Genomic DNA, 24,554 nt, shown 5'->3' with positions numbered 1-24,554 from the left:
ACTTACTCTTATATACTAGCGTTATAAGCTAACGTTAATCTGTTTTTAGAGATAAAACTCTTTACATTCGATTTTCATGAAAACGCATCCCAGGGAACGATCGACTCGGTAACCATGTGTTAATTACCTCACATAATGTATTTAGTACATCACTAAGTAGTAGATTTTAGAAGGCAGGCAGCAAATGATGATTGAAAATGGTTTGTTGTAGCTTGATGGAATAGATGGATAGAATTAGGAGTGACCTTTGTCTTGTTTAATAATAATACAAATGATGATGATAATAATAATATCATCATCATTGATTTATTTTTAAATTATTACTGTCAATATTAATAATAATAGTTGATTTTTTTTGTTCAAAGGACTTTAAGTTTCGTATCTTAAGTTTGTATTTTTAATATACATTATATTTATCAGAACTTTAATATATTCTGTTCTGTTGTGACAATAAAGTTAATTTAAAAAATATATATATATTTTTAAACTGCATTATATTATTTTAGTAAGGCTGAGGACTCTTAAATAACTACAAATAACTAATGTTAGGGAAAATCTGTTCATGTTTTGTTACACGTTTCTGGATTTAAAAAAATATATATATATATCGGCCGATATATCGGAATATCGGATTTTTAAATCACCAAATATTTGTATCGGTATCGGCCTTAAAAATCCTTTATCGGTTGGGCTCTATTAGTGACGTAAAATGCCGTCCTTTTAAACTTCTGTTCATTAAAATATCCACACACACACATAAAAAATCCATAGTTTTCACAAAAATATTAAGCAGCACAACTGTTTTCAACACAATAAAAATATGAAATGTTTCTTGAACACCAAATACACATGATTTCTCAAGGATCACGTGACACTGAAGACAGGACACAGGAGTACTGCTGAAAATTCAGGTTTGCCAGCCCATCACAGTAATAAATTACATTTTAAAGTACATTAGAAAACTATTAATTTATCAATTATTTTATTTGTAATAATATTTTACAATACTACTTTTGTTAATTATTTTTGATCAAATAAATGCAGCCTTGGTGAGAGACTTATTTTTATTTATTTTTATCTTACTGACCCTCAACTTTTAAATGCTATTACAAATAGTCATTCACTGATCTCATTTTTTTCCCCCACCTTAGCCTTTTTTTATTCCAAAATGGCAGATTACACGACATGGTTACACAAACTGAAAGTCCATCCACTCAGCAGCGAGAATGTTTTAGCCTGCATTTATTTATATTTCACATACATCGGTGCAATGCTAATTATAAAATTAGTTTGTAATTTACTACTACTTATTTGCAGTTTATGGTAGTGCTTTTCTTGTTTTTAAAACTTAACCCAATAAGAATACTTAATACCTTTTTTTTTGTTCTTCCTCTCACTTCTGCCCCTGAAGACCTCACTATCTTAGTTCACTCACACCTCTAACACATTTTAATTAGTTTCATTACACACCTTCTCTTCTACTCCCACATTTGGCAGTGAAAAGTAATTTATATATGTACTGCGCACACAAATGGAACAAGGCCTGTCTGACAAGGAGTAAATCTCATGTGCCCAAATTGTATCTGTTAAAAGAAGGCTCAGTTTCTAAACAAGCCCCTCTATTTATATTGAAATGCATGGCAAGAACTTGTTACCTCCTATCTGAGCACCACAAACTTCCTCGTTCTCATTAGCACCATGTGAGTTCAGGCAGAAACTGGCAGGATTATTACTCAAGCCATAGAACAGACATCATAAGATAACAACCTGCATCAGTCTAGTCTAACTCCACCAGTGATGTTTGTTTAGCCATAGGTGAGAGTAACAGTGCTTGAATACATACTTGAATAAGAATTCATTCATTATCGAGTTATGGTGATCGGCATAGTGGCTATTTGTCCTGCCACCCTTTTTAAGGCCTGATGTTTTAGTTATTAGTAGTTGTGGTCATGCTATCTACCTCTTTTACCTGGCAATGTGAAACTGAAAGGACAAGTCATTGTTTAAGGGCCTCAGGGCGAGGAGGAGAACAGCTCACATTAAGAAAACAACCAGGTCAGGTCGGAATGTGTACAGAAGTATTTTGCACATGTGTCAGCATGTTTTGTTATTTTCACACATTAAGTGCCTCCAATCCATGTTCAATAGTTATCTGATGATGCATCAATAAACTAAGCTAGTTGAACTTTGCTCATTTAAAACATGATCAAAATACAAATCTATTTTAAAGACAAAAGTTCAAATAAGAGAGCAAGTGACAAATGTTGGTATCGGGATTGGCCAAAAAAGATTCCTGTCGGTGCATCTCTAATAATAGTATATCAGTCTGGCGAGTGTCGTAGATTTTTCCCTAAACCTAACTAAGTCCTATCTCATCTGACCTAAGCCTACCTGGGCCTATAATAGATATACTCTAGCGCGTCTACACATCGACGTTGACTGGGTGCTAATCCTATACTCTAGCGCGTCTACACATTGACGACGGCTGGGTACTAATACCTGTTCCCGTAACTAGCTTACTTCCTGCGCAGGAATAATTGACAAACAGACCTTAGCAAATGTCCTTTAAATGCTTTAATCACAGCCGGAGGATCTCTCGAGCAGTTCTCAGAGAATCTCCCCCAAGAAGAAGCAAGGCCGGAGGATCTCTGACAAATTCCATTGAGAATCCCACCAACTAAAAGAATACAACAGTTTTTATAGAATAAGGAGGTATGGCAAAAATGTCATACTGCATTACATAATTTCCCCACAATTTGATTGGTTTTCATAGACAAACCCTTCTGTTACCAGGTAAAGCAAACTTTGTTTTAATGATTACTTCATTGTTAATGACAAGGTTCAAATTTAGTCATCTGTCTAGTTTCAATTCCCAAACTTGTTATTTATACACTCACACAACCAAAGTCAAAGGGGTATGGCAAAAATACAACATCAAAAAACACAGGACAGAACGTTTTAGTACATTGTGTTTCAGAGTGTTATCATGTTAGGCCTGAAAAGAGAAGTAAGGTTAGATGTTAGAGACATGTTAGTTTAATATACAGTTTACTATTTATCTATTAAAAATCTACCACACGAGTAACCCAAAAAATTGACCAGTCAATGGCGATTCTATTGCCAAGGTGTGCGTAGAGGGTCGCAACAAAATAGTACAATGACAAACTCACTTAAATAGGCACTTTTACATTTCGCTTTGAAACCAAACCTTCCGCCGTCGTATTGTCAGTCAAGAGTGAGGTGAAATGTGCAAAGTGAGGTGAAATCTGACTCCTGCTGCTGATTTGTGCTGTGACTTTCGTTCAGCTCACGCTGAATTGAGCACACGTTCAGTTTTTAATTGTAGTGTCTGTTCTCTAACTAAATAATTTTTATTACTATAAAAAATCTAAACGACGGTGGGGGCGGTGCCGCGGTGGGCAAGTGATGTAACCGGTGTTCCAGCTGAACACCGGCAACACCGACTATCGCAGCAAGCCATGTAAAGAGATTTTGTGTGCAGTGTAGATTGCTTCACTGATTAATGGCCATGCACATAATTCACTCTTGAAATTGCAATGATTAAAGTGGTAACCATTGCAGTGGACGGGACAAAAGTCTGATATATGGGCACTTAGGGTGTGGGTTTCGTTCAAAGATTTTCCAATTTCCAATTTTTTTAAATCGGTTTTAACAAGATTACATTACATATTACCTATAAACAAAACTTTGGGTTTATTTTTTCAATTTGTTGACTTTTTACAGACTCAATGGCTCATATAGGCCACTGGGGGGTGGAATATATGCCTCGCGCTCAAGCGCACACATGAAGCTTGCCGCAAAGCACTGGCAAAGTATTGCATGTTGACATCGCTGGTGAAATGTAGCCACACTTTTGATCTTTTCCATCAATGGGGGTTGGGTTGCTTACACACTACAGCCTCACGTGTGAGCCACGTCTCTGGACGTAACTGGTGTAAACTAGTGTTTTTCTATAATTAAAGTAAAGTATAATAAAAAATAAAGTATCTTCATCAACATACATACTCAGGTTTAAACAACTAGCACACAAAATTGGGCTGTATATCGAGTTTGTACAATTATCAATATATGTTTATAAACCATATGAGACTGTTTATATCGACAGTTATTTGATATTACGAGCACATCTGAAAAATAGCGTAGAAGGCGCATAATCCAATTTGTCATAAACATGAGGCATGCTTAATATTAAGGGCTTCAAAATAACTTGTAAGATATAGTTAACGTGTACATATTTAAACGCTACTTGCCCCGTCAGATGCTCTGACAGATAGGCTATTTGTGCTGTTTAGAGATCCGTTTTATCCGATATTCTCCATCTGTAAATGTTAGAAAGTCGTGCAAATATTTCCATTTTGCTGTCAGGAGTGGATGAGCCTTATTCAAGCTAGTCTCTCCTAAACTTCACAGACTTCAGTGAACAAGCGCCGCTGCTCACATAACTTGACAATACTTGCACGTTTTGTTCTATAATGTATTAATTACACACACATCCCACCCCAAACGTTCTTGTCTATTTATAGAAACATACGTTTTTTTTTGTTTTTTTATATGAATAAACATTACAGCTTCAAAATGTTATTTCGATATGGGTGTGTTTCATTTACGTTGAAGAGCAAAATGTGCAAGTATCGTCAATATATGTTTACCACAGACCTTATTTTACTCATAAATTGAAAAACCTTGGTATGACACCCCATGGGAAAATCTTGAGGAAACCAGTGGCAAATTAGTCTTCCAGGTTTTGATGTTATCCCTGAACCACTAGGCTATATAGAATAGACCGCAATAATTCTGAATAAAATATACATTTTGCTCAAATATTTCTTGTTTGACATTAAATGTGCCATATGTAGAATTTTAAACCTACAATTGCATATTTATGATAGCAGGAACTGTATGTGACTATTGTAATGGAGTAATCAGATGTCAGATGAGTAAATGTGTGTGCCTCTTAGTTAACACTTAGTCCGTGCATTTTGAATTTAGTGATTTTAACTTTTACTTTTAAAAGATTGTAATGTTGTTTCAATGTTAGAATGTAATGTGATTTTAACCCTTTCTTTGCACATAATATACAGTATAGCATAGCCTATTCTATATGGTTACATTTTTACATATGTTTTCATAGCCTTCAATATGAACATTGTTTGTAGAACAACATTGGGCAGGATGTAAAATAATTGTTTTTAATAAATACAGGAAAAAATAATCGAAATAGATAAAAGTAGAAATTATCAAGATATATGTTGTATCGCTATTCAGCCAGAAAATACAAGAAATATGATTTTATTTGTAACCATATCACCCAGCCCTAACACAGAATACAAATCCTTAATTTGCACAGCCTCATTTATAACTGTTGCTTACGCACAAAACAGGCCCTGAAAGAGGCGTACGCCACTTCCGACGCATAAGTTGTGATTCATAAAAACAAACTTTTCTGGAAAATGTGCGCACCTGCACGCTGCTGCACAGCCTCACAGTTTTTATTGGAGCGGAAATGTACTATTTCCGAGAAACAATGATCCTTATGTGATATCTGTGATTTACTGTACAAGGAAATTACTTTTGTGGTTTAGGGGAAAATTTTGCTCATGACATTTTGAGAGGCGATCTCCTGTATAAAAATGGATAGCGGGGATGCAAAGTGTATACTATAGCATTAGGCCCAGCATAAATAATCCAATTTGCAGAGCTTTTTGTGGGATGGTAGAGATTTACGGTCTGTGACGAATGGTTTAAGCTCCTATCTGAATGCTCTTATCGTTAAATTGTCATTAAAATAATGAGGAAATCATCGTCAGAACTCACTTTTTGCTCTAATTTGATTTATGGTAGAAAAGTGACTGAATCTGGATAATATGGCACAAGTGTTCTTTTGTTAAGTAATGGCAAATACAGCTTGGGACATTTTCTAGTGATTTTAAGGCATTTGATATCACAGGTTAAATGCAGCTCAGTGAAGGTTATCTCTGCCCACCAGTGTAAAGTCAGATGTATTGCCAGACTATTACTAAAAAATGGGTTTCATAGTGAAAGGCTGAAATCGTGCTTTACTGAGACTTCTATAAAAAAAAATAAAAAAAACTTTTAAAGCCTTTATAAAGACCAGCTGTAAACCCCAAAGAAGAAAATTATTTATCGAGAAAATCTAATACCACACATCAATTAATCCATTAATGATGCCTTCAATTAGGTATTCATTAATGATTTAAAATAAGGTTGGTGTCTCATAATCATGATAATGGCCAGATAATGGTTAAGGTTGATAACTGAAAAAGTAAAAGCTATTCTCATATCCAGATAAATGGGGCATCTGCCACCCGAAGCAAGAGTGATCTGCCTAATTAGAAAACTGGAAATATATCTATACATATTTATTAAACTGATTGTTTGAACCTGGTTTGCTATATTAATTAGGAACCAAAAACAGCCTACAATAGAGTCCTAAAACTATTTTAGTTGTGTTTAAAACAGCAGTTTTGCACTTGCAGTTCTCTCGTAATTTGTTTTGTTTTTTTCAATGGGTTTTTGGTAAAGTCAGTAAGCTAAAGTAAACGGAAACGGAAACGTTTTGGTAATCGGAAGCTAAAGTAGTCTTTTCTTCCCTATTGTGCAAGGAAACGAAAACTATGACGAAAAATTTTCGTTGATGACCTTTTTTTCCCTGACTATGACTAGATGATGAGAGACGACACCCACGTCATTAAACAATAACTGTAACTATATCAACATATGCAATATCATTGACGAAAAAAGACGAGACTGAAATGTGTTTTAAAAAAAAAAAAAACCAAAACCACTTGTTTTTGTCAAATAAAGGAGACGACAACACATTGACTGTTTTACGAGCGTTCATGCTTACGGTTGTCAGATTTCAGTAATTTAAACCCCCAGTCAGAGCTTTTCTGTTAAAAGAACACATTTTTTACCCAGTGTTTTCAGTAGTATCTGGCAACCATGCGCGCACACATGCTCTCTCTACACTGATGAAGAAGCACGGATGATCTGAAAACACAGACAAGTAAGCTGGAGTTCAGCGATCTTCATTTGAGATTTTCTACTTAAATTAAAGTGTCATTCAGTCGGTCTGTGTTCTGTCACGAGCCGCTTGCGCTGTTTGTGTGACTAAATCTGCGATCAAAATGCAGGCTGATATCCAGCAGTTTTTAATGTTGATCATATTATACGAGCAAGAATGCAATGTTTCCTGAATATCCACACGATTTCAAATGTTACATTGATTTTATACAACAGTTCAACAAACAAAAGGGTAACATTAAGTGATGTACTACATTTAAAACAGTATTGACAGTAGGGTTATTGCTCTATTTTGCAGTGAAACACCACAGCAGAACTGCAGCACACAGCAGTGATTTGTGAACGGATCTGTGGCTTTGAACGAATAGTGATATTCAATTACCCGTTCATAAATACAGCCACTTGCTTCGTTACTGAATGAATGAATGACTCGATGACTCACTCATAAAGAAAGTGACTTATTGCCACCTACTGGCGATTTTAATTTAATATTTAAAAGTATCACTTCGTTTTTACCATCATTGCTTATTTATTGAACATTGTTTTATTTAAAGCAATGTAATGTAATGTAATGGCTTTCCGTCAACTAAAACTAGACTAAAATTCTGAAAGACAAAATGACTAAAATATGACTAAGACCAATTAACATTTTCGTCTGAAGATGAAGACTAAGACTACATAAAAAATGGCTGCCAAAATTAATACTGCTATTGTGTCGTATAGTAAACTTCTCGAACAAGAAAAAATGTTGGGCGGAATTTGAGTTTGTCCATTGGGATTGCATTGGATCGCTGAATCGTTGTCTATTGCTGTGATCTAATGTGAGTGACAGGTTGTCCCACTCTTGCGCCAGTGAACACGTCATCAGAGAAGAGAAGAGATGCCGTTTTGATTAAAGATTATGAGGGTACATGAATTTTAAAATATATAATTATGTGCACACTGTACAGATTAATGATTTATAATAAATTATCTAATATTACAAAAAAAATAAGAATAGTCAATTTAGATTTTATGGTGACTTTAAGCTTTTATGTGGTTGCTAACAAGTGGCTTAATAGTGGCTTAATAGGACCACAGAGATTTTCGGGGAAATTAAACGGCATTATGCCGAACAAGGAAACACTTATTTACTAGACTTTTACAGCTTTGTTGTATTTATAGTTTGCACTTTTGCAAACTATTTGAACTCAAACTTTACAACTTGTAGATTTAAAAAAAAAAAATATTGAAAGAGTCATCGAAGCTTAGTGCTGGTGACGTTGTAGCAACCATGGTGTAGTTTATAACGTTTATAGCTTATTTTTTTGCTTCTGGTGAATATATGTAGTCTTCAAAATTCATAAAGGTTGTGTTAATTTGTGAAGATTATCTTGATGAACAAAATGTTTAGGTTGAAGTCACTGTGAACAGGAAGTTGCGACGACTTTACTTCAGTATTGTGACATATTTCGAGTGAAATGAAATAGGCCTATTAAATGAGAAAAACAGAGGGTGTGGCTTTTCTTTTTTTTATGAATTGGGAATTGATTGGATCTAGAAAAGTGTGCATTCCATCAGCTCATTGTCAAAGCTTACAGCTAGTGGTTGACCTATATATCGCCAAGGCCGATATATCGGCCGATATTTGGCATTTTTAAAATATCGGCATCAGCCGATAAGTTTTTCTGATGGGCCGATGTTTTGGAAGCGGGACTTTTATTTTGACGGCACTCCAGACTTTTATTTTGACGGGCGGCGACAGCGCTCACTCACATTCTCCATCTTCATTAGTTTACGATCGCTGTCAGTCATATCTAATACTTTGTTAGACAGAACTGGTAAACAAAAAAAGTAAATGGTATGGGAAAAAGTAAAGCGCTGCTTTTATATTATTTGTAACAGAAAAGGCAAGCAATCAGGCTGAAATACTTTATCATTTACCGTCAACATTCAGCAAATGCAAAAGATCTACATAATTTAAACAAATCTCTGAATATCTAATAAACATTTAATTTCACAAACCTTGCAGATTTAATCGAATCCAGCTGTGATATCTTGTGAAGTGTGCATTTGTAGCCTGCATAAACGCGTTGTTACTGAGAGTGACGGTTGGTCCGTGTAAAGTGAATGAATGCGAACAGAAGATCAGCTTCACAGGAGACGCGATCGAAAAACTTTAAATCCTTCATTTTAAAATATGCTGTGCTATATCCAGTTGCCCACTGTGTCATATTCATATTGTTTTCACTGTGTGCTGTATGTAAAATTAGCGTTACCTTGTCTTTATTTGAGATAATATGAATATCAGTGCGCACGAAATTAACGTTACCAGATTACTGAGTACCCTGTTACAGTGTTTACTTCCTTTTTATTCACATATTTATAAACAATTACTTTATTTGTGAAAAATACTGTAATTGGATTGCAGATTCAAGAAGTTGCCATCTAAAGTACAAGCATGTTTATTTTAAGGATTTGTTTTCTAATTTATTTCTAATTTATTAAATATTGAAATAAATATAAAGTATATATATATATATATATATATATATATATATATATATATATATATATATATATATATATATATATATATATATTTATATCGGCCATCGGCCACCCTGCTCTCTAAGATATCGGCATCGGCAATCAAAAAACCAATATCGGTCGACCACTACTTACAGCAGACTGACAAACTAAATTGCATTGGTTGAATATTGTTCACCTCAAGACTAATGTGCACTACTAACTAAGTAAATGGGGTCAATTTGGACTTTATGAATCTTGAAATTTTGTTGGTCACATAATTATGTTCTGCAATAATCCAAAAGCCAATATAAATATATTCTTAGCTTTTTGACAAGGGAACCAGGTTGATGCTACTGTAACTTTGGTTTTGCCTACAAAAGAATGTCATCCCTGCTGCAATCTATTAGACCAATGAGAAATAGGCTAGCCTACTTAAGGGAATAATTTTGATTATTATTTCAAATAAATAAAATGTAGTTATTGATTAGGGGCGGTAATCTTTTGGAATCTCACGATTCGATTAAAATCGATTCTTGGGGTCACGATTCAATTAAAAACCGATTCTCGATTTTGATTCGATATGCATTTGTTTTTGAATTTATGTAATTTATTTGGTTGATATCTGGCAACCCTTCACTGGAGCTTTACTAAAGAGAGGGAAGAGTTCAGAAGACAGTAGATAGAAGGAGAGCAGCAGTATGCAAACTGAACAGCAGCTACTGTTAGTGGAGTTATTTAATAAGGTACTTTAAATTACCTTATTAAGAGAGAATCCGGTGGACACTGAGACGCCATCGTTGCTCAGCCTTTTATATTCGCCTCTCACGGCTTGAGCACTCACATGTCTTTTGCATCAGCAAAATGTGTGATTATCATTGGCCAAGTTTTTGGAGTTAGAAAAATCCTAATACTCGCTGTTGCAGTCTCAATATTTAGTGATTTAACCTCGGGTACAGGATATGTTTATGCTTTTACAAGCAGGTATTTTCCGTTATCATGGCAACCGCTTACACATCTACGTTGAACGTGCTTCTCATGTGTAAAAACTACAAAAAAAAGTGCCGGACTGCCAGTAATCATACATTATTTAAGGATTTTTTTTTTATTATTTGTTTAAAGGGATAGTTCACCCAAAAATGAAAATCACCCCATGATTTACTCACCATCAAGCCATGTATATGACATTCTTCTTTCAGATGAAATACAGTCAGTTATATTAAAAAATGTCTTACCTCTTCCAAGCTTTATAATGGCAGTGAATGGCCGTTTCTGTTTTGAAGTCCATAAAAGTGCATCCATCCATGATAAAAGTAACCCACACGGCTCTGGGGCATTAATAAGTGGCTTCTGAAGTGAAGCGATGCATTTGTGTAAGAAAGAAAAATCCATATTTAAAACGTTATCGACTAAAATAACTAGCTTCCGGCAGACGGCCTACGCAAGTCGACTTACGCCAAAAGAGTAATTCTTCCTTTATTAATCATGGGGTAATTTTCATTTTTGGTATGGAACTGCTTAATTTGTCCCCCGTTGCAAGCCTGTGCATTCTCTAAACTGTCCTGGTGCTGCACTGTTCTTTGTTTTGTTATTAACAAACTTATAGATTTTTTTTTTTAATTTATAAATCGATTCAAATTGTTAGAAGATAGAATCGCGATTCATATGTTAAAGGTACCTTAAAAATATACAGACTTTTGTGTGAGTACGAGAAACACGAGGAATTTCCGTTACAATTTCCGGTTTATGTAGCCTATACTATAACCTATTTCTTTTGTGTGTACAAATTTGGCTTTCGTTAGGGCAGTATATAATATCACAGGCTTATGTCCGCTTTAACACATCCTCTGTGATGGCCGAGAAACCGTATCGTGAAATGGGCTAAAGGTACAATACGGCTGTGTGCATTGACCTATTTGCCAATGTTTCTTGTGCGCAAGCGAAAGTTTGTCTATTTTTATTAATTTTTTTTTACTTTTTTTTGCAAAGGTCCCTTTAGGGGCTCCGTAGTTCGAAGTATAATCTGTTAAATACTTCCAACAAAGTGCATTTACTCTAAATCCATTTGTGGTTTATTCTAAATTAATCTAAGTAGAGGGAAAGCTCATATTTCTTGTTTTATAATTTTTTTCAGTGCATTGACACTGTATCAATCCTACAAAGAACCAAAGAGTTGAATAGCCTGTAAAAAACACAAAGAAACTAAAGCTATGCATATTTTTTTAATTTCATAATGTCATCACGTTTTCTCTGATATCTGAGCTGCTGAAATATTATTTATATTTATTTTATGTTCCTTGAAACATGAGATTCATATCATATTTTTCCTTTGACACATACATGGTTGCTGTTGGCTTATCAGCTAAACTATGACTCACTCACAGTCACAAGTTATTTGATCATGGCACAAAAGTATATTTCTGAGTGTGCATCCATATCAAAATTTTGTAGAACCTGAATTTGCATTTTAAGGCAGTCCTCAGCAAGGTTTTGTACAAACAAAATACATCATTAAGTCCATGCCTTGAACTCAAAATGGCACTATTATGCTTTTTTGTATATTACCTTTCATGTAACGATGTAACTATACATCGTTAGATCGAGATATCGCAATATAAAAATGTGTCGAAATGTTTGAAGTTTTGAAAATGTAGCTAGCTGAGTAAGATTTCCCTGTAACTGGCAGGAAACATGATCTAATAGTGTGTCATCATCACAAGTGTCTTACTTCACGTTACCAATCCCGTCTCCTCCCTACTGACAGCCAAGGCATTTGTTTTCTTCCATGGTTGTGTAACCATGTCAACATAGCTGATCATAGACATCTCTGAACAAAGATTCCTTGTGTGAGGTAAACGTGTTGAATGCCAACATTCCATGTCAGTTATTCCGTCTGTGTTGTGGCTCGAATGCAACTACAAGGAAATGTAGGTCGTCTGAAACTACCCTGTTACGAATACTTAGAGCATAGCTTAGTTCCGTGATCAGTACAACATTAAACATTTTGCTTCTAGTTCTATTTTTTGGCTTGTGTCATGAAATATAACTTTCTTTTGACATTTGCACTTTCATTGTTATTGTACATGGAATAAGGGCCATGAGTCTCAGAACTATATTGTCCTTCTTCTAATATTACTAGGCAACAGTTTGATCAGAAATTGCATTAATAAATGTTTTTAGAAATGTGGGGAAATGTTAAGAATCTTTATCAAATATCAAACTTAAAAATCTTATCAAGTTTGTTTTTGTTTTTATTGTTTAATTGTATACATTTGTGAAATTTATTTATGAATATAACTTTTTATTGCGTATATAGCTAAAAAATACACTACTGTTCAAAAGTTTAATAAATATAATTCACAAGAATAATATGACATTTTTACAATTGAATATCTGTTTTCTGTTTTAATATATATTCAAATGTTTTTTTTCTATTTTTTTTTTTTCCTGCACTGTAAAAAAAAAAAAAAAAAACTTAAGTTCTGTTGCTGCCTTAAATTTGTAAGAATCAGCTGGGCTATATACAGTAAGTCATCTAAACTTAAATTATATTAAAGGGATAGTTAATTACTTTCATTAATTACTCACCCTCATGTCGTTCCAAACTTGTAAGACTTTCGTTCATCTTCGGAACACAAATGAAGATCTTTTTTTAATGAAATCTGAGAGCTCTCTGTCCCTCCATTGACAGCTACGCAACTGACACTTTGATGCTTAAAAAAGTAAATAAAGAGATTGTAAAACTAATCCATATGAATTGAGTGGTTTAGTCCAAATTTTCTGAAGAGACACAATCACTTAATATGATGAGCAGACTGAATTTAGGCTTTTATTCACTTAAACTTCATCAGTTGTGGTAAACGTAAGCTCAAGGATGTTCACTTGACATGCAAGAACCAATTAGGCCTAGGTTTATTTTCATGTTACGCTGCACATTTGAGCTTCAGCAAGAATGAATGAAGTTATAATCAATGAAGTTTGTTCTCGTGCAACAAGCAGGTTCGGTTGAGCTTCTGTTCATGTTCGCTGATCAATGTTATATGTGAATAAAAGCCTAAATGAAATCTGTTCATCATATAAAGCGATTCTATCTCTTCAGAAAATTTGGAATAAACCGCTCAATTCATATGGATTAGTTTTACGACCTCTTTATGAACGTTGCGTAGACTGTCAGTGGAGGGACTGAAAGGTACCAGATTTCATAAAAAAATCTTCATTTGTGTTCCGAAGATGAACGGAATTCTTATAGGTTTAGAACGAGTAATGACATCATTTTCATTTTTGAGTGAACTATCCCTTTAATTACATTAAACTGCTATTATATATATATATATATATATATATATATATATATAATATATATAATATATATATATATATATATATATTTAACTGACTGAATTTTCAGCAGCAATTACTCTAGTGTTCAATGTAAAAAATACATTTCTTCTTATCAGCAATGTTAAAAACTGCTGTGCTTCATTTTTATTTTTATTTTTTTGATAAATAGAAAGTTCAAAAGAACACTTTATTTGAAATAGAAATATTGCTGACCCTAACCATTTGAATGGTAGTGTCAATCAAAAGGCTTTTTTTTTTTTTTTTTTTTAAGAGATCTCTAAAATTGTTAGGGATGTTTGTTCTGTCTCAAGTCTGCATACTACTTTAGTACTTTAGAAGTATTTCTCAAGCGGAAGTTTGGTTAAACAAATAAAACACAAGCCTATTTTCGGTATCTGCATGATCCACTTCATGCCCCTTAAACCCAAACTACCACTCCACGACTGTGGTTTTCCGCCTCTTGAGCCAAGTGCTACTCCACACGTACACACAACAGGGCTTTTTTTTTTTCTTACCATGATTTGTTAAGCATTTAGTGTGAGGCTTAGGTCTAAGAGCATATAATAGGATGTACTGGTCCCAATAGCCTGTCGAGTTGTATCCTTGTATCCTTGATCTGTCAAGCTTGTAACAGCGCTCCGGTGAGACTGAGTAGCCTGTAATTTGGTGGGTGGTTAAATGTGCCCTGCTCTCTCAGCTTCTGTTGCCATTGATCATATGTGTGTAGTGTAAGATATTTTACCCACTGAAACAAGTGTCCCCATACAGTAGAAATTAAAGACTTCTTTGAGGTTGGTCATCTTTGAAAGTTTTAAGCTCCCTGCTCTGAGTGCCATTCATCTGTGGAGAACTGAGCTCTGTGGAGAACAGACACAAACATGCTTCTGTAGTCTCAGTATTTAAAAATTGGATAGTGGTAGTAAGTAGCTTAAGTCTTCATACATTTTGGGTCCAAAGTGAATTAAGTTTCTGTTGAGGCTATTATTAAATTTTTCGTTGTAGCCATTCTTATTATGACATTTCTCCACATTGTTGCAGGTACAGGAACCTTTGGAAGGGTTTTTCTGGTGAAGGATAAAAAGACAAGAGGTTTCTTTGCTCTGAAGGCAATGAAGATCCCAGATGTTATTCGTCTAAAGCAGGAGCAACACGTACATAATGAGAAAGAGGTTTTGATGGAGGTGAACCATCCTTTCCTTGTCAGACTGTGAGTAAACACTACACAACATTAACAAATAGGCTAACAGAATTGAGAACACTGTTTAATACACTGTTATCTCATAAACATACACTGGGTTATGATCTGTATTGTAGGAAACTCAGAAGTGAAGACCAGGAGACTTGGTTGTATCTTCAGCAGGATTCTTTATTGAGAACACGAGCTGTCGGTAGCTGCAGTCATCAAGTCTAACTAAGGCAGTGTACATTGTAGTTTATATACATTTAGAGGGCAGTGCTTAGAAGCACAAAGCATGCAAATGAAGTATACAGCTATAGGAAACTCTTAAAAATTAACAAACTAGACTCTAGAGTGTTGCCAATCCTAATCCAATCAGCATAACTATTCAAAGACTGGGACAGGGGCTCCAAGAGCCATTAAAGACAAAGGGTGAGAGTCTCAGTAATCTGACTCATTTAACTTACAATAGAGAGAACAGGACTGGCAGGAATCTCTTGCTGGGAACGTTGCTTAACAGCTGATATCTTCATCATAACCTTAAATGCTAAATTCAATGTACTCTACCTTAGTTTGTCATGTTATGTTAAGGATGTAAGATCAGCAGATCTTATACAGATTCTTAAATTTGTAACTCCACAGTATAAACATTTCAGTGTGCTGTAAACATTTAAACGTGCTGAAGTACCAAACATATCAATGTCAAATGTTGTTTGACCTGCTACAATCACTACAGAACATTGAATTTGCTATATTTAAACCTATTAGGGTTAGGGTTATTATTAAATATTTCTAAATATAGATACTGATCTATACTTGTGGTTCTCAGCCAGGGGGGCCTCAAGAAAAAATCAAGATATTTCTTATTTTAATTCAACCCCTCAACAACTTTTTTCTTTCTTTTTTTTTGAAGAGCGAGGGATATATTAGAACAAACTAGGATATATGAGGTAGCCTAATTTTAAAAGTCTGATTTCTAGACCTGGAAAAGTTAATAAAATTGTATTCATTTAATTGTGTAATGCTTTAGTAATTTAAGTCCAGGTCTTATAATGTATAGCCTGTCTGCCTCCAAGCTCATGGCAAGTACTTGTACCATATTTACAAATCACATGTAAATATGATGTGGACATTTTTTCAGGTACTGGACGCATCATGATGATCGCTTGCTGTACATGTTGATGGAATACGTGAATGGTGGTGAACTCTTCAGCTATTTACGCAGCCGAGGACGTTTCAGTAACAGCACCGGAATGTTTTACTCAGCTGAAATCGTGTGCGCCATTGAATACCTTCACTCCAAAGAAATAGTCTACAGAGACCTGAAACCAGAGAATATACTGCTGGACAGCGAGGGGCACATTCGACTGACAGATTTCGGGTTTGCTAAAAAGCTCACAGAAAGGTATGTTTTCATTGGTTATCTATACAATATTTGTGTACATGTGATATACAGTATATATACTGTTCAAAAGTTTGTGGCTGGTAAGATCTGTTTTATGTTTTTGAAAGAAGTCTCTTATGGTCACCAAGGCTGTAGAATATTACAATTTTGTGAAATATTATTACATTTTAAAATAACTGTTTTCTATTTTAATATTATGTTTTCTATTTTTTATTCCTGTGATGGCAAACATACATTTTCAGCAGCCATTACTCCCGTCTTCAGTGTCACATGATCCTTCAGAATTCATTCTAATATGCTTTGGCGCTCAAGAAACAAGAAATGTATTATTATTATCAATGTAGAAAATAGTTATACCATTTAATGGTTTTGTGGAAACGGTCATAGAATTAATATAAGGTTGAATTATGTGCTAATGTGCTCGTTAAAGTGCTCAGAGTCCAAAAGCCAATACCGTGAAGGATTAGAGCTGCAGACAGTTGTGTAGGTTCTCATATTTAGTCTCTAAAAATGGCATTGGTGCATTCCTACCTCAAACAGTCAACATATGATGGAGTTTGACTGCAGATATCACACCTTTTTTCTATTTGTTGAATTAGTACATTGAAGTATACAATTTCTGCTTAATGCACTCCTAACATTGTTGGGTGTAATGCTTAAGTACTTTTCCTTTGAAAAAGTAAAGCAAGGGACTACTAATATTTTTCTGTAATTTAAAGGGTTAGTTCACCCAAAATTGGAAAAAAAATTGTCATCAATTACTCACCCTCATGTTGTACCAAACCTGTAAGACTTACGTTCATCTTCGAAATGAATAAAATCTGAGCGATTTCTGTCCCTCCATTGACAGTCCATGCAACTACCAATTTGTTGCTTCAAAAAGTTTATAAAGAGATCATAAAACTAATTAATATGAATTGAGTGGTTTAGTACAAATTTTCTTGATCACTTTATGATGAACAGATTAAATTTAGGCTTTAATTCACATATAAACATTGATCAGCAAACCTAAACCGAAACTCAAACCTGCTGCGTAACAAAAGAATGAACCTCATTTTCCGTATCTGATCTGTGTGTTGATGAATGTTTATATGTGAATAAAAGCCTAAATTAAATATGTTTATCATATAAAGTGATCGTGTCGAAAATTAGGGTTAAACTACTAAATTCACATGGATTAGTTTTACGACCTCTTTATGAACTTTTTGAGGCGTCAAAGTGGTAGTTGCATGGACTGTCGATGGAGGGACCAAAATCTCTTAGTTTTAATTAAAATATATCCATTTGTGTTTAAAAGATGAACGAATTTCATGTGGATTTGGAACGACGTGAGGTTAAGTAAATGATGACAGAATTTTCATTTTTGGGTGAACTATCCTTTTAATTACAGTTACTTCTGATGTAATTGCATTAAATCAACCCTCTATGGACACACTGAAGCTTGAGTCGCCATTGGCTAGTAATTTTTTTATTTTACTCGTCAGACTTTTTACATGAAATGCAAGTGGAAAAAAAATTTTGACATAAATATAATATAAAATATAAATTTCAAACACTATTAAAGACAAGTAAACAGTCAATAAAATAAGAACAAGTAATTAAACTACAAGCAATAGCACAAATAAAAACAATAGAATAAAGATACAAATTTTAATTGCTTTTCATGTTTTTCAGGTAGATCTGTAGTTAGATACAGATTAGGTAGATTAGGTACAGAAATTGAATAAAATAATCAAATGTAAAATAACACTGCATAGTCTTCACTGTATAAATTAAAAATAGATTAATCCTTATTAAAGTTACAAAGTTATTTAGTCAAGAGCATGGAGGTTGTTTTTTTGTTTTTGTTTTTGCAGTCCTTTTGTTGTTTTAAACATTAACATTAAAAACACAGACAGCAGTAGGTATATTAGGCTGCTGTCACTTTAAGACATCATGCATGGATCCAATGTACTGATAATGTTACACATGCGTTTTCTATCAACTGTTTACGTTCACAAGAAGACGTGAAAGAGCTCAAATCAGTATTTGCGTCCTCTCAGATGCGTGTGAGTTATCTTTCTTGTCTTCTTGAGCTTGAATGTTTAAATAGGCAAGTCTAAAAAACGTGCAAATGATCAACTTTCATGACGATGCAGCACCGGCCCGATCAGGGCCGTGACAGTTCTGTCAACTCTTGGTCATCAGGCAGTCCTGTCGAGCCCTGCATTTAGATCTAGCGTGTCAATTATCTTTACATGGCATGTGTAAAAGACTCATCTCTCGTGTGAGAGAAAGCGACAAAGGGTGCTCTGCTCTCAGCCAAGCGATGGTGCATAAAGCTCAGCTGACACAGGTGACTGAAGTCATACAATTTACTAGCCATTGGCTATTTAAAGACATTTTTAGTCGCCTAGCATGACATTTGGTCGCATATGTGAGTAATTTACTTTCAGTGTAGAAGGTTGTAAATGCTGTATAGACTATAGAACAGTTCTATATAAAACACTATGTGATTTAACATCAAAATTTCATGTGTAATGTTAAAATGTATGTTTTTAATTTAACCTTCTCCCTTTAAATACTTAGTCAGTTCAAAAATAATGTATGCAATTTTATATTTAAAATAATTAAAAGAGCAGTTTCATGTTCCTTGTTCAACTGGTCGAGGTTGATATTGGATTTAGAAAGTAAGTAATAAGTAATGCAATACTTTTTAGAGAGGGTAATTAGTACAGTAATCAAATTACACTGTTGAAGATGTAATAAGTAGCTAGTAGCTATTACTTGGTAACACTTTAGTTTAGGGTCCAATTCTCACTATTAACCTGTTGCTTATTAGCATCCATATTACTAGGATACTTGCTGTCTATTAGTACTTATAAATCATATATTAATGCCTTATTCCGCATGACCATATTCTACATCCCTTAATCCTACCCAATACCTAAACTTATCAACTACCTTACTAACTATTAATAAGCAGTAATTAGGAGTTTATTGAGGCACAAGTCGTAGTTAATAGTTCGAATTGAACCCTAATCTAAAGTGTGACCATGTACTTCTTTTAGAGTAACTTACCCAACACCTACTCTTGAGGTCTATTGATGTTGTGAAATCTTTTGAAATAATTTTTTAAATACATAAACCAGGGAGAGAAATAGCTGAGCAGCAGTTATCTGAAGTGTGCGTCCTTGATGATTATAGTTGATTTTAAGATTGGCATGCTCCAGAATTTTTACATTCTTTTCATGGCATTTTAACATTCCTAGTGTTTTCATTGTCACATTAAATGTAAACCATACGTCCTGCATTGCTGAAATAGGCGTTCAAATTCATTTCAGTTTTTTTTTCTGAATCTCAGCTGTGATGTTAGGGAATGCCTATGTAGAATGGGCTCAGAAACAAACTGCCATGTCACTCTTAATCCTTCAAAATCCCTCTTCTTTTATTCTTCACTCATACAGTGTGACTTCCCCCACAAAAGTCTTAAAGAAGTGCTTCTCTGTGGGTATTAAAGCTGTCCTAATATGAGCCTCTACAACAAAAAAGGCGGCTTTGTTTGGCCCCAGAGCATCCACCAACCTACCGTTATTAATTCTGAACGAGAGTGACACAGACCAATTATGAAAAAATAGAGTAACCTTGTTGAAATTGAAATTCCTCTGGTTGTGCCCTCTTATATTATCTTTCAAATAAAAAAGAATGAGAGATTGTGTGTGTGTGTTTGTTTGTTTGTATGTTTGTGTGTATCCATCTGCAGTGCAGAGTACTGCAGTCAGTGCTTTTTCAGAGCAACCCATGACCCCTCTGATGTGCATGCATAATGGGTCACGATTCTGTTTCTCTGTACATGGGGAAGGGGCACAGTACAACGAGGGCCTGACTGTGATGCGCAAGTGACCCACATATAGAAACTCAAACCAGTGCCGCTAGTCCAGTGGGGAAGACAGCGATCCCTTCAAGCAACAGCTTTGGCTTTTCCAGTTTGAGTAGATAACATTTAGATAGATTGTCATGTGGCAACAATGCCATCTGGTGGCTATAGTTGCATTTGGCATTACAGACCAGGATATTTGCTGTTTGCCTTGATTGATGGCCATTTAAAGTGGCTGTATTGTTAAGATCAGGACAGGATGAGGACTTTGGAAATCTGGTCCTACAACAGGCATGACGGGGTTTTTTTGTGTTTTTTTAGACCGCATTATGGCATTTTCGTCTGTTTTTCTTTTATCTTGTCAGATTGTCTGCTCAAGATGAGAGCTTATTGTTGTACCACAGTTACTGATGAATTGCAGGGTTCTTATTGTGGTCGTATTTGTAGTTGAAGGAAGGAACTTGTCAAACGGTAGCTGCACAGCTTTGAGAGGCCAATCAAAAAGAAAACATAAAAAGGAATAGGAGAAAAGTCACCATCACAACAGCGTTGACATCCTAAAGGTCCATTTTGAAAATTCGGCTGTGAATTTTGAGATGTTTACACACTTGTTTCAGCTAGGACAATGACAAAGAGTTACGGATAAAGGTAGGGTAGGCAATTATTTTCATAAACACTTTTGGACCAAAAAATGTTTATCCAATCATTGCATTCGTTTCGATGATACGATGTCCTACCTGCCTGTCAGCATATGTCATCAGTCACACGTTCCATGAGGCTATGCAGAGTTGTAGACAGACAGTCACTGAGCTCTGCAAACAAACAACAGCCACCTTTTAAGACCCTGATACACTTCAAGCGATACTGAAGAACAAACTGATGCGGCGTAATTTCAAACAAAATCAGGCCAAAACGGAGTTCATTTGGAGTTAATTTTGGGTGTTCAAAACATCGTCAAAGTAAACTTTCTGGAAAGTTTGCTACTGTCTGTAAAAGTGCTATATAAATAAACGTGATGTGACTTTACTAGAGTGCCGAATTGCAGAGCTCATGCAAACATATCCACTTTGCTATGATCACATGCTTTTCTTATGCTTTATTAAAATGCTTGCTGTTTTCTTAATTGTGTTGTGTGTTTATTTTGTTATTGAGAGGAAAGCATGTAGCACATATTTACATATTCTATACATAATCTAAACGCTGCTCTCAGCAGTGTAGGCATCTTTGGATGGTCGCTAACAGTATATCACGGGTCATGTATTTCAAACTTCGTTTTACCCCTATAAGCGAAGAATGAAAAAAATCTTTGCCGTGATTATATCGAGGCCTTTACAGTTCCTCCTGAACCAAAACAACAAGCTTATGCTGTGTTCACACCATGTTAACTGTAATTACAAGATGGCAACCGGTGAAGTTCTACCCAGAGCTGTTCACTTCCTCAGACTCGGATGTATGCGTTTCTCTTGCAACACTATCAACGCCTAAATTAAACTGCAGCCGTCAGGTGGTACAAGTAAAAGCTCTATACGTTGTTTACGTTCATTAATATTATAATGTTATGTGCTTTGAGACATGAGGTAATTTAACGCTGTCTCTCATGCTGCTTTGCAGACTACTGTGCGCGTTCTTTTGGAGGGGACATGGTTTTGGAGACTCTTTGAAGGGAGGGTGGGATCTATTGCTTTCATAGGCCAGCTTGCTATTGCTAGCCTCTCCTAAATTGACTACCCTAGCTTTAAATAAAACAGGCTTACATGTTGTAGACACAAACACAGCCATACAGGCAAACATATTGTTAAGTGAGTCATCAGGTGTTCTTATCTCAATAACAGGAACTGATCTTGATAACAGGATCAGTTTCTTCACTGCTCCTATTAGTATGCAGTCTGATATAATTAGTGTAAACACAAATCATCAGAGCCAATTGAAAACCATGTCACACCAAACTTCTCTTGCGGTTCATTGAAATGCTGTTGTGAACTGACACTGAGAGGCTTCAGTTAACACAAGGGAGACTAATCCTCTCTATTACAGACAGAAGGATTAAAACCATGCAGCTGAGCACAGAAAGATAAAGAAAGACTAAAATAGAGAGCAAGAAAATAAGGAAAAGAAATACTGTGAGAGATATGCACACAAGTTGTTCCAGACTCTCTTGCGTTTAATATTCCTGCTGTCATCATGGCAGTTTTAGGATAGCATCAGCAGTAGTATGGCCTGATGAGCAGAGAGAGAGAGAGAGAGAGAGAGAGAATAGAGAGAATAGAAGGGCCAAGCACCGAACCCTGAGGTACCCCAGTTTTGTGATGCGATTTAAACACCCCTTGAAGAATCTGTCTACCCATCAGATGACCTAAAATTCAGCACTCATGCAATATGCTTTGTCCCTCTATCAAATGATTCATGAGCTGAAAAAGGTTGAAGACCTGAAAGCTATAATTATCAAAAGGTCCTTTTTTTTTCTGTTAAAACTGCAAGTGTAAAATACAATTTTACAATTTTTATACAGAATGATTAGTCAACAATTTTCTGATCTTTTACATAACTCACAAAGCTCTTTTATATATTTACGTATCCTTATTGACATTCTGGTATCAACAGCTACAATCTTATAATTCTATTACAAAACCAGGTCCAGACAAAGAAGCAAATGGCAGCCATTTGCTGAAGGACAGGTCAACAGACTCATTTATTGACCATCCCCATGGCCCCAAACAAACACATATATGTCATTTCACCCCATGGAGCTGCAACTTCTCTGTGTCATCAGAAACCCTCTACTACAAATAAAACATGGTGTAGTGGGCTTTCACCCTGGCTTCTAGCTCAATATACAGTTACACTTATAGTATCCTTGGCTTGAAGTGGATATGCTGTCTCTACCTTACACCAGCCAATACAATCCGTTCCAGATAGCCAGCTGTCATAAGGTGTACTGTAATTACACCCCTCTGTGCTATCTCAGCAGTCACTGCAGTAGCTGGGCTATGTCATATGGCTATGGTTATATCTCTATTTTTTACTGTGTTAAATATATAGGCAAAATATATATATTTCGGTAAATGTCTAGTAATAGTGTGATAATGTACATTAACCCAAAATAAGTTAATTTAATGATAAAATTACTATTGTAAAGACACTATTAATACTAATAATATTGCATGTTTGTTTTTTGGAAATTTGACAGTAAAGCACTGAGGTTGAATTGAGATGCAGTTCAATTAAGCAATAAGTCCCGCAAAGCCGTGTTTTACAGTGGATTTAGAACAGCTAAGGGGCGTTGTTAGGCACGACGCGGAGCGGATTATTGTTCAATTTTATCTGCATATCTCTCAATGTAGTTCCAAAGAGGTTGCTAAGCAACACATGCAGCAACAAAGAATCACAAACAGCAGTTGCACAGTAAAGGCCCTTGCACACTGAGCAAATTTTCGCACGTTAAAAAATAAATACGACCTCACGTTATGTCAATCACGCTTGCACACTGCCTCCGAAACTTCAAAAAACGTAAAAAAAAAATTCGAATCAGGTTCGATTTTCTGCGTTTTTCGCATCCGTAGCAAGCATTTTGAATGGTGTTTTGACAATTCAGAGCCACCGAATCACGAATGCGAAAAAACGCATGCGATAATTTCGGACTCGGTGTGCAAGGGCCTTAATACTGATGTAATGCGATCACAGGTGTATGTTTGTTGAGTAATTTACAACGGCTTCGAACGCGGCTCAACCAATCAGAATCAAGGACTGGAACTATCCGTTTTATAATTAAATTTTATTAACAACAGTATTGTGCAAAAACCCAATTTTTGTAGGGAAATTTAAATATTCTACTCTCATTAAATGTTCTCATTGTTCTTCTATAGTATCATACTGAACTGAACAACAGCTTCAGTGATTATAAAATGAGCGCTCTCTACTTGCTTTTTGTAATTCAGTCACAATTTGAAGAAAAGTTTTTGTTTTTCATGAGGCTTTGTGACTTCCTACTTTTTTCCATATTAGGGAGTGGAAATGGCTAATAAGTCAATAAGTGCTCCTCTGCTGCCATCTACTGGTTATAGTGGTAATTTCATGTCTTTTTTTAATAAAAGTGTTTGTTTGCCGTGGAATGTTAGTTTTCTTACATCTTTAAACTTTTTCATTTTACAAATCATCACATTAAAAATAAATTTAGGGATGCACCGATACTGAGCTAATGTACT

The 24,554-nt window shown here is 35.1% G+C and overlaps 1 protein-coding gene across 1 annotated transcript in view; it reads left to right on the top strand.

The window, feature by feature from the left end:
* Positions 1-24,554, top strand: part of prkx (protein kinase X-linked) — a 48,827-nt gene that overhangs the window by 4,335 nt on the left and 19,938 nt on the right. Inside the window, exons 2-3 of the mRNA XM_084105844.1 lie at positions 14,953-15,121; positions 16,233-16,496. Of these exons, the coding sequence (XP_083961970.1) occupies positions 14,953-15,121; positions 16,233-16,496 (433 nt within the window). The remainder of the gene's footprint in view (positions 1-14,952; positions 15,122-16,232; positions 16,497-24,554) is intronic.

The sequence above is a fragment of the Abramis brama genome, assembly GCF_963993115.1.
Source record: "Abramis brama genome assembly, chromosome: 2".
NCBI classification, from domain to species: Eukaryota; Metazoa; Chordata; class Actinopteri; order Cypriniformes; family Leuciscidae; genus Abramis; species Abramis brama.
This window is presented reverse-complemented; position numbering and strand designations above follow the sequence as displayed.